Source organism: Drosophila ficusphila, unplaced genomic scaffold (genome assembly GCF_018152265.1).
Source record: "Drosophila ficusphila isolate 14025-0441.05 unplaced genomic scaffold, ASM1815226v1 contig_791, whole genome shotgun sequence".
NCBI classification, from domain to species: domain Eukaryota; kingdom Metazoa; phylum Arthropoda; class Insecta; order Diptera; family Drosophilidae; genus Drosophila; species Drosophila ficusphila.
Window position 1 is genome coordinate 25,177,573 of NW_025064737.1, and position 17,136 is coordinate 25,194,708.

Below are 17,136 nucleotides of genomic sequence, written 5' to 3' on the forward strand. Positions count from 1 at the left end.
TGCTGGAAGAGTACGAAATCGGGAATTCAATCGAGACTGTGCATTGTTTGTAGCAAACTGACCAAACGAATCCAGCGGCTGGACTTTGTGTAGTGCAAATATGGGATGTAGGATATGGGACAGAGGGTAGAGGACTCTCAGGACACGCGTAGCGTATCTGTGCAACCCCCACACTCGGGTTGAGATACAAAAATACTACAGATACGTTCGCAGGACGAGGCACACGCTGTTGTCAACTTCCTTTTTTCGGTCTCTCCTCATAACGGATGCTGGACATTATCGATGGAGTGGAATGGGAATGGGAATGGGACTCCGAATGGCAGTGGCATTGCTTTTGGGAAGCCAGAGTCCGCTTGCATATATTTTTAACCTTTTGTTGTTTTTCGTTAACTAAAGTGCCATCAGGGGCAGATGTTTTTTCCATCGCAGTCGGAGTTTTTCTCCTACGATTCCGCTTTTTTCCATTTCCATCCATTTACATGTGGAGTGGACACGATGGACGCATTCTGTTTGCCGAACTGTAAAAATTGTTTTGTTACTTTCGCCGCTTTCTCTCCGCGAGTTTCCTTAGTTATCCGCTTTGTTTATTTCCCTGCGGACTGGTGGCTCCTTCATGGATCTCCGTTCCTGAATAGATACTGTACCGTATACCCCACCACCATCAACATCATCATTATCTTATAGGTTTTTCATGCATGGCTTTAATTCTCTACAGTTTTGCATATTCACAAACTGATGCGCTGCAATTAGTTTTGGTTTTTGCCTTTGAATCGCATTTGGAGTTTTGCGGTTGAGTGGAATGGTTGTCCACTGGGATGATTAACTATCGTGGTGGGCATACATAATGCCAGTTGAATGGCTATTTAAGTTGTATGGGGGGTTCTATACGTTTCATTCAAATGCATTCTTGAATACAAGAAAAGGGATGGCATTCAATCATTTATTGTTTAAGGCTGCTTAAATGCATTGAAGTACGGAGAAATTCTTAAAACTGAAACTTTAAAATATTTAATAATAATATTTATAAGAATTTAATAACAGGGGAATATTATTTTGTGGCTTTATTAGCATTTTCCCTGGGAAACCGCCACTTTCCGCCACGCGTCTGGGAAAATCTATCATCGTAATTAACTGCGAGCACATAATTCTCCCGAATGCCAAAACTCAGATGGTCAGCACATCCTTAGCGCTTGTTAGCGGCGGCGTTGGCCACTTAAGGATTCGCCACGCCCACCTCAATCGCGCAGGACGACCGCTGGTCAGCTGTTGGACGAGGCGAAAGGATACTTTCCCTATTCTCCTCGGCTTCTCGATTCCAGCGAAATACTGTTTACAGAAATAAATTACTGAGGGGTTCAACAAATCCCTAATCCTTAAGGTGGCTGGCACATGACGTCACGCTTGAGTCGCCGAAAGGATCGCCGCTCATAATTAACCCACACAGCACACACAGATGCTGGCGAGGTCCCTTGATCCGGGTGCCTCCTCCTCCCCGATCCTCTGCCCCTGTCCACTTTCATAATTAAAATGCGTAAAGTTGTGGAAAAAAGGAGCCGGCCAGTTGCGGTAATTCTCCGTTGATCTTTCGATGTGGGCGCCGTCCTCAACTGATGCAATCAACAGCTCATCGAAGGATGAATTGAGGAAAGGGAGGGAGTGGAGGAGCGGGGTGGGTTGCTAATCATCGAATCCTGCATGTGGTGGCCACTGGCCACTGGCACCCCGGGTGCGTTTTAATCAACTAAACACCCACAACATGCTACCCCCCGAGTAATATATATTTTTGGGTGAGTGAAAACCCTTGTACAGCCCTTTCCCCGTTCGTCATTTGCTATTTTGGCTTTCTGTTATTTATTTTTAGTGCCAGCGCAGCTAAAAATGGCCACCGATTTGTGCACCGTTGGAACCAAACCATTTCCATTCCCAAAACACAGTCCGTAACCCACACCAAATCCGGAGTGCAACCCCATCCCAAAATGGCGAAGTCGGGGTGGTGGTTAAACATAAATACCCTATTTATGACGTTGCTTAGCCCTGTGGGATATATGGTATGCACGTTTGCCCGACTCGATATTATTTATATATACACCGAGAGAAAACTAAGGTTATGGCTAAGATAATAAGATCGAATATAGAATGTTATAAACAACCCATTGAAATAAAATGTTTTCAATCAAATCAAGATACTTTTTATATAATGCTCCGGAAAGCTATAATCCTTTATCATAATTAACCATAGTATTTAGTATTACTTATTCGTTTAACTATTTAATCGAATTATATAAAATTTATATACTAACGTGCTTTATTTAGTTTCATATATTTTCTCTGAGTGCAAACATTTTCTAGACTTTGCATTGGCTAATATTTGCCGATTGAAACGTGGGCCATGTTAAAAGCCCAAATTATGCGCAGTGAAAGCGTGCCACACGCGTGTCCTGCTGATCAATCAGAGAGCTGAGGAAATCAAAGGTGAGTCAATATCTGGAAAGAGAAAATAAGGACCAAAAGCAGCTGCACGAAACACAGAAGAGCAGACCCTAACAGGACCAAAATTACACCTTTCAAATGGTCAGCAGACGGGCAATTGAACTATTTGAAGAACTCCCAGGTTACAAAGTGGCCAGGACTCTCCAGTCCTCCCCCGCCTACTCTCCCTGGGTTTTTTGTCTATTCCGCAAACAATGGACGGCAGCAGGACGAGAAAAAGATGCTACAAAGCCACAAGCTGAGATAAGAACCGAGGAACAAAACCAGAAACTAGGGGTCGTTAGCCAGGACGAGGACAATGAGCTCGGGAGTCCCTCGATAAACATCTTTCGCTTGCGGCGGCCACAAGCCAAGAGTTCATCCGGTACAATGGCCAAATTGCCAACTTAACTCCGCTCAAATGAGCAAGGATCTGAAGATCCTGAAGATCCTGGCTCTGGCTTTAATCTAAGGGGATATGCAAAATCTAATTTGCGATAAGATCAGGGGCTTTAAACCATCGTCTCCGGCCTGCGTTCACCCTTGACTCCTATCTGAATTAATTTCAGCCATAAATATCAATTATTGTGAAATTTTAATGAGGAAAAACGGCATTTAAACGAAATTTACATGGAAACAATATAAAGGGAAGTGCATTCTTTAATATCCGATATTCAACCACCAATCAGAAGCAGCCGCAAGAAAACTATTTTTGTAAAATTGAGTTTCCACTCAAGACCCAAAAACTAGGAGAATTTCCCTCCAAGCACGCGCCATTTGGCTGAAGTGCGTTCGACGCATGCGCGCCAACCCCAAAAATTTTGAAAAAAATCGATCCAAGTGATCCCCGATCCCCGATCCCTGAAGGAGACGCCTTGCTGCGTCATCTTCCTGCCACTCCCCCCAATTTTCCCAAGCGCGTGCTCATGAGTTTTTCATTATTATATAATTCCCCTCTCATATGCAATGCGAATTGTGCGTTTTCACGCAAAACGTCAATAATCCATCAAAATTCTCGGGATGGAATTATGAAAAGAGAAGGAGATTGTCCAATTTGTTTGGTTGCGCCCGCACACAACATTTTTTGTGTGTTTTTCCTTTTCATAATATATGAAGTAACAACTTGGGTATTTAGCACATGATGGAGCAGTTCTTCGCTTCAAAAGAAAAGTAATCTATTTCGTTTTCGAATTTCTTCAGTTACTTTTTTTGTGAGGGTGATCGAGATCGATGAATCATATGAAGGAGATCGCGTGTTGACAGTTTCGCTTGGTTATAAGTAGTCAAACATATGGTTTGTATTCCAATATGAGAAATTATTCTAGGGTTAGTTCTATTTCCAACATTATATTGCCCTTCCAAATTGAAATTCCCAAAGTTTTAATAATATCTTAATCTTTATTATGTAGTTACATAAAAACATTTCGTGGGCAAACCTTAAGCTAATTAAATTTACTTAAAAGGATTCATTCAAGGATTACACTGGGCGCTCATCGCTTAGTTTGTAAGGAGTAAATACTAATTTTGATCCGTTGCTCAGATTGCTTGCATCTTTGCTGCATTTTAAAAATCTCTAAATTTGTACTTCTTCTTTCGTCAGTTTCAGTTGCATCGAAAATATTGTCATTAGTGCCAAATGTTGCAAAATAAAAAGAAACCTTTCAAATTATAATGAATAAATTGTATTTATTTGATTTGATTCCGATCGATCGATTCGTTATTCGACTAACAAAATACTGAGAGAATGTCAGAGAAATAATTGAGCATTATGTGTGTACATATAGTAGGTTAAATAAGACTAAATATAGGTGTGTATGTTATAAACTATATTTATTAATTTGACTTTGGACTTGGTTGGTTGGTTTTTGTTTTGTTCGCTTGTTCAGCTTGACTCGACTTACAAATTAGTTTTAACTTAGGCTTACATTTCTCCATGCATTCATGATAGTTTTTAAACCGTATTCAGGGTTTTTAGTCGTTTTCGAAAATACAGGAGAGAGTTTTGGGTTTGTGAACAGATAGATAGAAAGGCGGCTACAGATCGATACAGTTAGGCTAGATATATAGTATAAACTTAGGTCTAGAATTAGCGGCTTATGTGGCTTATGTACAATTCTCGACAACAAAATAGTTATGTGAAATCCTATGCTACGAATATATACAATTTTGGACAACGATTAAGGTGATAATAGCGATAAATAATAATAACAATGGGCTGAGACTGAGACTTAGGACTTCGGGGACTTAGGAGTGGGCATTCCTGGCCATGTGGACGAAGAGGCCGACGGGTCCGTCGCACTTCTCGCCGCACATGTTGCACTTGAACACGTCGTCGCAGCTGTGGTAGCCCATGTGGATGGTGTACAGCACGGCGTCCTTGAAGAAGATATCACAGTACTTGCACTCGTAGATGGCTCCCGCCGCCGCCGGAGTTCCCGATGGAGGAGCAGCGGAGTTTGATCCCGCCGAGGTGGTACCATTGCTGCCGCTGCTGCTGCTGCTGCTGCTGTTGCTGCTGTTGCCGTTGCTCTGACTGTTGCTGCTGGCATTGGAGCTGTTGCCGGAGCTGGAGGCCGTGGAGCTGGCACTGGTGTTGGCCTGCGGCACATGGGCCGTCTCCATGGACTCATCCGCCGAGCTGGTTCCCGAGCAGTGCTCCTCGGGCATTGGCTTGCGTCCGGCAATTGGTGAGGATGCCGTGGGCATGTTGCCACTGGGCACCTTCAGCTGCTCCGGCGAGGTCATCGCCTCCGATCGGAGTTGGAGCAGGGTGTCCAGCTTGAGGACGCGTCCCTTGCGCCGCGAGGCGTTCGAGCTGCTCATCAGCGGCGTGGCCTCCTCCTCCACCTTGAGGTTCATGGCTAGCGGTAGTTGCTGCTGCTGCTGTTGCTGCTGCTCCTCCTCCTTGACGGGAGTGCCCTGCGAGAGATCCATGGCCGAGTCCACCGACTTGCGCTCGTACTCGTCGTCCTGCTCCTCCTCCTCGTTGTCACTCTGCTGCTGCTGGTTCTGCTGCTGCATCTGCTCCCGCATCCGCGGCGAGAGCTGGGCGAGAACGGCGGCCTGCTGCTGGGCGGCCAGCATCTGGAGGTTGAGGTTCCAGTACGGGAAGAAGGCCATGTTGCGGTTCTGCTGCAGCAGGCTGGCCAGCGGAGGCAGCAGGTTGGCGGGATTCGGAAGGCTGTTGGTCTGATCCACGCTGGCCACGCTCTTGGCTGGCGAAGCTGGCAGCGGGAGCACTGGAGAGGCTGCTCCGGGAGCCGAGTTGCTCTGCTGCACCAGTGGGAATCCCTGAAGGGCAGCACTCAGCTGGGAAGTGGCAGGCTGAACGGGCTGGGATTGCTGCTGTTGCGGTGCCACAGCTGCCACATTGGGCTTGCGGCTCCCGCTGCCACTTCCTCCGCCGGCGATGGGTCCTCCGTTCTTGCTCTTGGGACCACGACGCGTTCCATAGACATCGATGACCAGGGAGGGATTCGGAGTACCATCCTCATCGAGAACCATGCCGGGCTTGTGGCCGTACTTGCGCAGGTGCAGCTTGAAGCTGTGGCAGTACTTGGTGGCATAGTCGCAGTCGGCGCAGCGGTACTGGTAGACGGAGCTGTGCGACTTGCGGTGCGAGTTCAACATGGACTTGTTCACGCAGGTGTAGCTGCACTTGTCGCACTGGAAGGGCTTTTGGTTCTTGTGCTTGCGGATGTGGTACTCCAGGTGGTGCTTGAACTCCGTGACGAAGGGGCACTTGGGGCACTGCAGGATCTTGTCCGGCTTCATGTGGGTGCGGGTGTGGGCCCAGAAGTCCACCTTGGTGATGGCCACCACGCCGCAGGTCTTGCACTTGTAGTTCTTCATCTTGCCATGCGAGTTGTAGATGGGCATGCGGATGTTCGTGTCGTCGTCCTCCGACTCGGCCATGTACTTCATGTCCTCGCTGGAGTTGGACATCTGGTCGTGCTCCTTCTCCGGCTCCAGGTTCGACTGGCTGGACTTGGCCGGCGACTTGGGCGGCGTGACATCCATGGGCGGCGTCAGAGCTTGCAACTTCTCGCTGGTGGCGCTGCCCACTGGAACGGCGGAGGCAACTGTGGAGGCGGAAGTGGGCGTGGGCTGGGGGCTGGGTCGCAGGTTTCCACCATAAAAGTGCTGCATGGGATTGGGCAGACCCGGCGGCGTCAGCGGATTGAAGCCGCCCATCAGGTGGTGGTGGTGGTGGTGCTGCTGCTGGGCCGCTTGGAAGTGCTGCTGGTACTGCTGCTGCTGCAGCAACTGCTGCTGCAGATTGGCGTCGTAGTGCTGCAGGCTGTTCTGATCGTTCTGACTGGGCGATGGGGTCATGGCGCACAGGGTATCCATGGGCTGCTGCTGGTGCTGCTGCTGCTGCTGCTTGAGGAACTGTTCCAAGTGATTGGTCGAGGGAATGGGCGACTGGCGCGGACTGCTGGCCACGCTGTTCCCGTCCAGGTGGTGACCCGGCTCCTGTTTGATGTTCGCCGCGAACATGCTGCTGTACCAGGCGTTGTGCTGCTCGTAGTTGGCCGTGGCTGTCGTCTCCCAGTTCTGCATCTTGGCGGCGACTCTAGACGGCTGTAATGGGGGGAACAGAAAGTAGGGAAAGTGGGGTTAGTAAAGCTGCTCAATCACTGCGCCTGCGTCGCACTTTTTTTATTCTCTTTTCTTTTTTTGCTTTTTTCGCTTGTTTTTCCATTTGATTTTTCCTCTTTTTTTGCGTGTGCGGCACCACCCCTAACTGTTTGCCAGGGGTGGCTATGGCCACCCACCCCCCAAACAAAATTTGAGTGAGTGAATTCGGAACAAAATGGAGAAACCCGGGTGATGGCTACTATATCCTACCGTTTCGTGGCCGCTTCTTGTGTGATATTGTATCAAAGTGTATTCCAAATGTTTCGGGATTTTCGTAATGGATTTGCTGCGATGATGCTTATGCTGCTGCTGATGTTGTCGCTGTGGTAACAAACTCGTGACTGACTAAGCAATTGCAACAGGCATTGGCTTATATGCGAGCCAGGTAGACGGGCGCACGCGTCAAGGGATTAGACGGGAAGTCAGGTACAGGTCACCTCGGATCGAGGATCAGGGATCGCGGATTGCGGATTGCGCGCTTGATCCATTCTGGATTAGAGCAGAAATTGGTGCGAAATGCGAAAAGATGAAATTACGCGCACTTGGATTTGGATGATCCGGGAGCTTAGCGGATGGCCAGCTTAGCAGCGAGCTGCGAATTTTCCCTAGTTTTCCTGCGTGGATTAAGTCGCAGCAGAAGTAGGCAACAAAGGAGGCAGTTCCACGATTAACAATAAAAAGCAAAAAGGATTGCAGGATTTAACTAAATTAACGGATTGCACACACCTGCCGGGAATCTCTTTGTGCCAAACAAAATAAACTAAACTGTATGCAGTCCCATTTCATATTTCCTGATTACCTCGTGTTTTTAATATAACAAGAAAACTAAAAAGGAATAGAATTCAAAATTCTTCTAAATAGGTTTGTATAAGTACTTTGCTTTTTTAAATAATTCCTGATTTCATGAACACACAACACATTATTCCACTTTACTTTTTATATAATCCCCTCGCTTTTTTCCATCTGCATCTGAGTATTTTCGAAACAAAAACGTTTTCCTGGCAACAGCTTCCCGCTGGGAATTTCACTTTGATTTGCGTAGTTCTACAAATAATTCTCACATTAAAATTTTTTGTTGTGCTGCACTTGCCTATTTTTTGAATATTTCAATTTCCAATTTCACGCTGAAAAATGTGTGCAGTTGCTGCATTTTTGGGTAATTGTTTGTGCTTTTAAGTAAATATTATTAAAAACGCAAAACGCGAAAAGTGGCGACGGGGTTGTTGGATATTATTATCTGGCAACTAAAATATCTGCAATACTTAGGCATAATTGATGGTTCAGGAAACAGCAAGTGCACACAAAATGCAGCTTAGCATATTTATTTAATTTCGCTTTTGTGGATATTTGTAAAGAAAAAGCCAAAATTAATTGCCATGTGTGTGTGTGAGTGAGTGTGTTTCTATGAAAGAAACAAAGAGAATTTTTGCCTTTCGTCTGGGCTTTTTTGTGCCATGCCCAACAACAGCAACAAAGCCAAACTAAAGGCCAAGTGTAAAATTAATATTACGCCGGGCAGGGGCGTGGGGCAAGGGGGGAAATGGGGGATGGGGTTAGGGGGCTGGCCACAACGAGTGCAGCCAGGCAACCGAAACTGCAAAAGTAAACTAAACATGTGCTAGTCGTTTTTGACCCCCGCCCCGCCCTCCAAACACCCCCTTTTTACCCCTCTAAAAATATCATGAAAATGGCAAAAATGGAAAAATTCGCAAACGCAGAAAATGCGCCACAAAAAATGTTTTTGTTGAAAAATCCATGCAAAAAGCGAGCCAAGAGAAGGATATGCCAGAAGATATATACTCGTACACGAACATATCTATTCTTTTCTCTAGTATTTAACGTATATGCAGCCGACTGTTGTTGTTGTTGTTGGCTTAGAGCAACTTGTTGTTGGGCCTCCTGGTGAAATGCAATTTTTGGAGCTGCACTCGGAAAAGGGAGAAGTGCAGTTCTGCTGCTGAAGCGATTCAATGTCATTCGGGGTTTATAAATACATCCCGTATATTATGTGCATATTTATTTTTATGCGCCAAACAAAGCCCCATTTGTTTGATTTGTGCTCGGTTCTTTTTGTCAGAAAACATTAAATCTGTCGGCTGACAATCAGTTCTGCAGCGGAACGTCTAACTGTGCAAAAGATCTTGTGATGATGATGATGGGATCCTAAAAAAACACAGCCAGAGGCCGTCACATATTTATTATATTTGAAATGCATTTTGGCAAGTGCCAAACTATTTGCCATTAAAAAATTGCTACGTTGACTTTGAATTATAGTTCGATGTCTAAATTTAAATTATTAAAAAAGAAAAGTCGAAAATGCATTTGCCGAAAGAAGAGCGAAAAGAAATGCTAAAAATTGAGGGGGTTAGGAGGCAGGAAGGCGGAAAAAAAAAAACAACATGAAAGTCGACATGTAAACAAATAAAATTAGCTGTCAGGCGTAGAGGGGGGCGGGGCCAGAGGCGGGACTTTGGGGGGCTGGGGATATTCGCTGCAGTTCTGGGCAAAAACAGACAGCACGGGCAAAAAACAAGTTCACCCAAAGATCGGCCAAAAGCCAGACAGATTTTAAAATATTGTTTTAGAATTTTTGCAGCTTGCATTTTTAGCAAATGATTTACCACTCGGTGTGTGTGTGTGAGATCTCATGTTTGTGTTTCTAAGGTTAGACAGAAAAAGAAGCACTCGACCACAAACAACAAGTAAATGCAGAGGAACAAGAACTTTACGAAAGTTGGGGACTATGGATAAGGTGTAAAGAATTAAAGTGGAAAGAACTAAAGCTATTGAGATAGACTAACTCCCTTTGTACTCCGCTAAATGAGATATTTAAAACAATTTTGATATAATTAAAGCACATCAGTAAATAAAAAGAATTGGAAAATTACTATTCAAGATTTCTAAATCCTATTAAGAGTCAATAACAACTTTTATAACTTATAACCTCCAAAGCCTTGTATATATTCCTGGATGCCTCAACAAATCGCCATTTGCCCCCACAAAAGCGTTCCGAAAATCTTGTTTATTTGTTTATCCGCGGAAAGCTTTTGGGAATTTCTACCTGTATGTGTTTTTTAGGATTTATTGAAGGTCGAATGCACTGCGGGGGAAATATTGGAGTGCAAACCCCATTAACTTACCTTGGGGACGCTCCAGAGGAATTCTCCGCGAGAATTTGTAAATTGCGATTTCGGCCTCTCTCTCTTTCTCTCTCTCGCTGGACCGCGGCACGGTTACCGTTAAACCAACACGCACGGTGCGTGCGAGGGGAAGGGGCGATGTGGGGGCTCCTTGCTCTTCGTTTTTGTCTATTTTTTGGGCCTCGCTTTTTAGCTTGCTTTTTTGCTTTCTTTTTCGCGGAATTCGCGCATGTGCGGAAAATCGTCTTTGCCGAAAAAACAGACGTTTTTTGGGAAATACTTTCTTAATATATTTTTTTAAGCACAAACACGGAACAGTATTAAATGGCACTATTTATTTTGATAGCAGTTATGTCTCGTCCTTTGGTCTTGTGTCAATCTCGTTTGCGGATGCCTGCTGATGCTGGCGACTTTCGTTTTTGGGACTCGGAACACAAGTGACGAAACTCTTGCTCTGCGGGCTCTTCTAATAGCTACAAATCGGCTCCTCATAGTGCACTCGCCAAAAAGAACTCAAAGTTTGTCCACTCAAATCTCAATTGCAAAGCAAAAACAAATGCCAGAAGTGCAACAACACAAAGACGGGGGAGAGCCGTTACACGGAGAGCAAAGGAGAGAGCCAACGGGAGAAACTCACTCACAAACGGATGCTAGCTGTAAATCTGAGTGACTTTCCCCAACCCCAAAGACAGCATCCCCCGCTCTCTTCCACTCACTCGACCACTCTCTCTTCCTCGCGCTCTCTCGTTTTATCCTTTTGCATTTTCTGGCGATGCATTTTGGCCGATTGCAGCTGCCTTTTTGGCTCTTTGCCGTTTTTTGGCATCTCCGCTTCACTATTGATTATTGATTTCTGGCCGAAAAGAGAGGCGAAATATGGGGTGGGGAATGGGAGGGGGCCGCCTTCGCCAATTGTTTTTTGGGCAACTTTAAGCCCAGACACATTAACAACTTAGCCAACTGCAATTTGGGCGATGGAAAGTTTGGGTCGTGGAGATTCCTTGTTGCTTTAACACATTTCCGTTGTGGCGTGCGTGTTAACTTAATTTTGAAAAAGCTTTGCAACAATTAAGAATTTTAATTCCGAAGATTAGCATGGTGGTTTACCTTAAATAGGGATTTATAGTATTTTTAAATTAATCTAATACATATTTTCAAAACATATCGAGCGCCAAAATAAATTAATAGTAAAATGTAATGTAATTAGTTGTTTGATAAATAAGTTTTGGGATATGAAGGATCTAGAACCATAATTTAATAACTGAAAAAGGCTCGGTATCGGTATAAGGATTACCCATATAATAATTGGAGCTGCGTATTTTATTTTTGAATAAAGTGGAAATTTGAATACTGGCCGGGCTTAACTATATTTTGCGGGTGCAACGAAATTATAATAGTTGCAATCTAAATCGTTGCCAGTCGGAGTGGCTAAAAAAATATAAATGCAAATACATAATTAGGACGCAATTTTTGGGCTGCTCATTGAAATGATCCGAATGCGTGTATTTCGTATTCATTAAAATTGAAATATTTGGGAGAACGGGGAGTATTAGGGCGTTGTCCGGGGGTGGGGGAAATGTAAGAGCAATATTGACAAAACAAACGACATCCCAGAAAGCAAACAAAACGCCGCCGAATGCAAATTACACAAGTTGTTCTGGCAAATGCAGGGATATCAGGGCAGGACGACTGAGCGACTGGACAGGGGCAGGTAGTCCAAGGAACGACCTGCCATTGAAGTTGACATGGTCAACCGGATTACGAACGGCAACCGGACTTAGCGAAGAAAGGATTAAAGGACGCGAGGACTACCTGGTCCTGGACCTGGCCCCGCCCAGTTCATTAATCCGCGCATCCGAAGAAGTGCGACTCTAGTTCGCAGTTCGAGTGTGGTGATGTGGATTTAAAAGCGATTTAAAAGTTGGCCCGCTGCTGGGCATAATCCAACATTACGCAGTACCCAGGATCACGAGGGATCAGTGCCGCTGATCCGCAGGATCCAGTTAGTCCTCTGCGATTAGCGCTCGCTGATCGGCCCGATTAGCGCTGCTCGAGCGGGCGGGCGTGGATCCTTCACGATCCCTTCGTAGAGTTATGTAAAGTTGAAGAAGCTAAGGACATGAAAAATAACACACAGGAACCGTCACGCTTGACCTTTTAATTGGGAGCGAATTATGTACCTATCGGTGATCTGGGCAAACACAAACATGTTGATCATCATGATCGACTAATTGCCAAAAGTCCTGCCACGTATGCAAATGATCCTTAACCTTTGGCCTGCCGCCTTCTTGAGATATCCTTCGAGGGGAAGATCAACAGGGAGGATCCTCGCATCTCTATCTTCTCCCTCGTATGCAAATGTATCTATAAGGAGTTCATCGAAGCGTCTGGGATTTTGTGGTTGACCGATTCGCCCTCGAGCGAGGATCTCATTAGTATCTCTTTTTTGTGTTTTGATTTGGCGCACTCTTCCCCTGACCTTTGTCCTCCGGCCTGTTGAGATATCACCTTGAGTTCGTAAGCTGATTTCATGCTAAGGATGATTTGCCATTTTACTTGAGTTTTTTTCTCCTCGAGGGTTTCCTTTTTTTGGTCTTTGGCTTGTGTGGTTTTTGTTTGGTGGTTTAGCTCTTTGATCTTAAGTGCAAATTGGTTTTGCTACCCAATTACTTAGATTTCAGAGCTACTGTGCAGTAGATGGTGTTTGGAAAAACATTTCATACATAATGTTATAGAATGTGCAGTATTTTAACTTTTTAAATAACTTATAAAAAATATTGTACGCATTAAATTTTCTTTCCCGTTTTAATGGATCCTTGTAAAATCTGACTTGGCATTTTTTCTACCCATACAATTCGTGGTTTCATTTCAGCATTTAAGAACAATTCGTTCTCTCCTTAGGTAGCAAAAAACACTTGCAAATCTCAATTTCGTTTGCTGGCGAATTCTGCACACTTCAGAGTCATGTCTAGACCCTTATATCCCTAGCAAGATATGCCGCAGAAATTAGCATTTGGCATAAATCAGATGTGGAAAGTGCTCGCGACGTTACGCCCACGGAAAAAGGACGAAAGGAAGAGGAATGCCTGGGTGAGGGAAAATTCCGCCGAAATGTTATGGTAAACAGTATAGTTGAGGAGGACGGGCGTTCGCCCAACATCCGTAAATCCTTTTTTAGCACGAAAAACCGAAGGATTAAAAAAGGAAACTAGAGCAGAGGTCTGCTTGTCTGCGACTGGGCGAATAGTTGCTCTAATTTTCATTGTCCGCCTTAATGGTTACGCCGTAAAATTGGCTATGCGGCTAAAACAAAAGCGTGAAGGGCAACGGCAGGACATGGAGGACAATCGTCTGGTGAATTTCCAGCCGACACGCCACGAGATTTTATGGAGGCGACTCGCTTTGCATTTTGTTCCAAATACTTCGCTTCGGTCCTTCGGTTTGTTTTGGTCAGGTAAGACCTTCGATTAACAATGAAAATAGCTGGAAAATCGCGAGAAACTTCTAAAGATACACAGAGATACCATATTCAAAGTTCTAATGGTCATTAGGGAGGGTCGCTCTACATACAATTGTAGCACTAGGATCCTGGCCGAAACTTAAAAAACGTCGCAAAAAACTTACTTCCGTGTAAAGGATCCTTTTTTGTGTGTGGGCCATAAAATATTTAGTTTTTTATGGCCAACGCAGCGCAGGTAGATCGCTGCTGTTTTTTGTGCGCGACCCTAACCCTTTCACCATTAAGAAAAAATCGCATCCTGGCAGTGTCCTTGTGCGTTTCCTTCGAACGGTCGACGATTTGTGCGTTTTGCGTTTTCTCTCCTTTTTGTTTCCAACTAATGTTTCCTCCTTTGTGTTCTTTATGACGCCTCGGTTGTGTCTTTTTATGGTGTCCTTTGTCCTTTGAGCCCCGTTGCACGGCTAAATCCCTACTTCCTCAACCCTTTTGGCCAACGAGAAAGTTGGTTCGACGGGAACGGGTTAAGTGAAAACTCAATCGCACTTTTTACGAGCCGCGATCTTCCTGGAATCTTTTGGTCATTAGGCGAAAGGGTTAAGTTCGATTTTAGCTCCGGGTGGGTTTATAGGGAGTATTCAAATTGAAGTAAAGGGTTAAGCTATTCAACATTTTACTTTTACTGCTTGGAATTCACTCAAAAAACTTGTATGCAGAATATCCTACGCTTCAGTTTTATGGGAATGAACATAAAATGTTTAAAAAAACCCAAACATGTAGGACTTTTAAAGAATGTTTTTAAGTATTCAAAAAATATGACATATGTATTTTCATTAATCCTAATTTTTAACATAGATTATGCTGAAACTATTTTGAAAAGACAAAGCATTGAAAGCAAAATAACTTTAACAGACCGCTCATAAGTAACGGCCGTGAATAAAAATTCTTGAAAATCCCACAAATTATATTCGATCCTCCTGGCTGAACATTTGGCGCGATTACATTCGTAATTCGCTGGAAATTAAGGCCACTAAGTCGCCAGCGAAATGCATTCGGACATTGGGCAAATGTAAAAAGGATTTTTGAGTCCTGCGGCCATTGTGCATTGTTATTGTTGGCCGGCCGGAGGACCTAAAAACGAACCGAACCCAAATCCCGAGCTTAGGCCATCGGCATTGGGAAATAAGCGCCAAATATTCGCCCCTCCCCTCTCCATCCGTTGATGTTTAGCTATAGCTCACCCACCCCAGAGATCCTTGGACGCAGGACGATGTGCCGTCTAATCAGTCCGCATTTTCACACTTTCGTGACCCCTGCGGCGCTACAGATGCGGATCGGGGGTTGGCCCATGGCCATTGGTCAGGACGGGACAAAACAAAACAAAGTGAAGCAAGAATAAAATAAAATAAAAATAAAATTGGGAACGCGCGCCAGCGTCCTGTCCTGTGACCCCTTGTCAGCGTCAGGCGGAGGTTAAAATTAATGCGAATAGTGCGGATGGATGGATGTGCGGGGAAATTGCATCGATTCGGGGTCACGGCTAAGACGCCTCAAGGAGAGCTGCAAATCTATGCAATAATGCGAGGGCATAGGGGTGGCAGGGGTCAAATTTATGGGCCGACATTGAAAACTGGAACTGTAACAGTCGAGCGAAGGATTTTCGCAGCCCGGCTTGAATTTGCGCCTCATTGTTTTGCATGATTGAAAAATGGTTTCGATTCGAGAAGGAGCCGGGGTCGCCGGGTTAGAGCGATTTTAATTGACCATTCGGTGACCCTCATCCGGAACCGGGGTTACCGAGCTGACCTTTTTCCGTCTTCACATTCGCAAATGCCGAGCTGGTCTATTTAAATAATTTTTCATTGCCATCCAGGTTTGTTTTTATTGCAAATGGCATTTAATTGTTGACCCCTGAGTTTCCCACTCGACCAAACCGAAAATGTAACGTATTTTTCCTCATCGGCAGCTGGAAAACTCTGCTCTTCACTGCTCATTTTGCGCCCAGCTCGAAGCTCTTTCGCTGAGCCAAAGAATTAGCTAATGGTCAGGCCCGATTCGGGGAAAATGCCGGTAATGGCCGGCCAACTGCTATAAGCCGGAAAACGTACGGGGCAAATGCGAATGCGAATAAAAAATTGAACTTCTTACGATAAATATGCGAGCCTATTAGTCGCACAGTCAACGCCATGCCAAAAACATGGCCAGCAGGCTTTTAGCCTAGGGCCAAAGCCCATGTCAGGCGCTGAATAAGTAATTCTTTTTCTAGGACTGCGACCATCAGGACGAATCCAGGACTCGCCTCGGCCAAGGTGTGGGCGCCAAGAACAAAAGGCATAAAACGTTACCAAGGCAGAGGACAAAGCAGAATATTTTATTTTCTAATGAATGCGTTGAAATGCCAGATTCCGGATTTGTTTTGGCAGGACTAAAGCTTCCTGGCGCAAGGATACCCTGGAAAAGAGGTTCTTAAAATTATGATTTGCTTAAAGAAAACTGTAAGATGAGTATGTTGTTTATACAGATCATAAAAGATTTCGATCCGAATTACTGTTGGCATACATAATATTATATATAATGTCTCCATTCGGATTACTTTTACTCCCAATCCTAGCCAAGGAATGGCTCATATACTTCCGTCCTCAAAAAGGAGCTGCATTAACACTTGGCCCTATTCGTCACTTAATCCGTATATACTTATATATATATAGTATATTCCCCAGCATCTTTTGGGCTTACCGTCAGAGTGTAAACACCACTGTCATTTATTTTCGTATTATCATAATGAGGACTCGTATATTTTTATGTGAATTTCTTGCTTTTTGTGCCAGAAACATTCACCAGAAAAACCACCCCCCCAATAAGGGGAGTTTGCCACCCCCTCACATGTCACTCACTTCCCGCATGTGTCTTCCTGTGGGTGTGCGTGTGTGTATGTGTGGGTAAAAAAGGCAGCCGAGCACAAATAAAAGTAAAACACAAAAACAGTTTCGCATTGGCAATTTGGTTTTGTTGTTGTTAAATTATCACCCAGTTCTGGGCCATATAGAAACTATATATCCACCCCAAGTGGCGTTTCTCGGCTATTTATGCATCCTCCCACCGAAACCCCTCAGTCGAAAGAACTTTTGCAGAGGCTTGGTAGTTTTAGAGGGGGAAATGCTCGAAAAAGTCATTAAAATGATTAAATATACGCTGGAGAATACCTTTTTTGATGTTTTAAGTTAATTTGACCACTTTTTACCCAAGACGTTTTCTGGCATATTTAAATTCTGATTTCGCTCTCCTATCTTTCCTAAGCAGAGTAGCTTAAAAAATATAAGTATGTCCTAAGATGGCGATTTAAATCTTCCAAAACCCCAAACGAAATCAATTCCCTTCTAAATTTTCTTCGAGTCATTTTCTTTGTCTGTTGCTTATCTGCAAATATTT

The 17,136-nt window shown here is 44.5% G+C and overlaps 1 protein-coding gene across 1 annotated transcript; it reads right to left on the minus strand.

The window, feature by feature from the left end:
- Positions 1-3,847: 3,847 nt before the first annotated feature.
- Positions 3,848-10,695, minus strand: LOC108099548 (protein hunchback). Its single transcript, XM_017203130.2, has 2 exons — positions 10,251-10,695; positions 3,848-7,053 (listed from the first exon to the last, which is right to left on the minus strand). Exon 2 carries the CDS (start codon positions 7,030-7,032, stop codon positions 4,714-4,716), a length of 2,319 nt encoding a protein of 772 aa, XP_017058619.1. The 5' UTR covers positions 7,033-7,053; positions 10,251-10,695; the 3' UTR covers positions 3,848-4,713.
- Positions 10,696-17,136: the final 6,441 nt, after the last annotated feature.

Excerpts from the sequence above, each read along its gene's own strand:
- LOC108099548 (XM_017203130.2), bottom strand. The coding sequence starts at position 7,032 with ATGCAGAACTGGGAGACGACAGCCACGGCCAACTACGAGCAGCACAAC.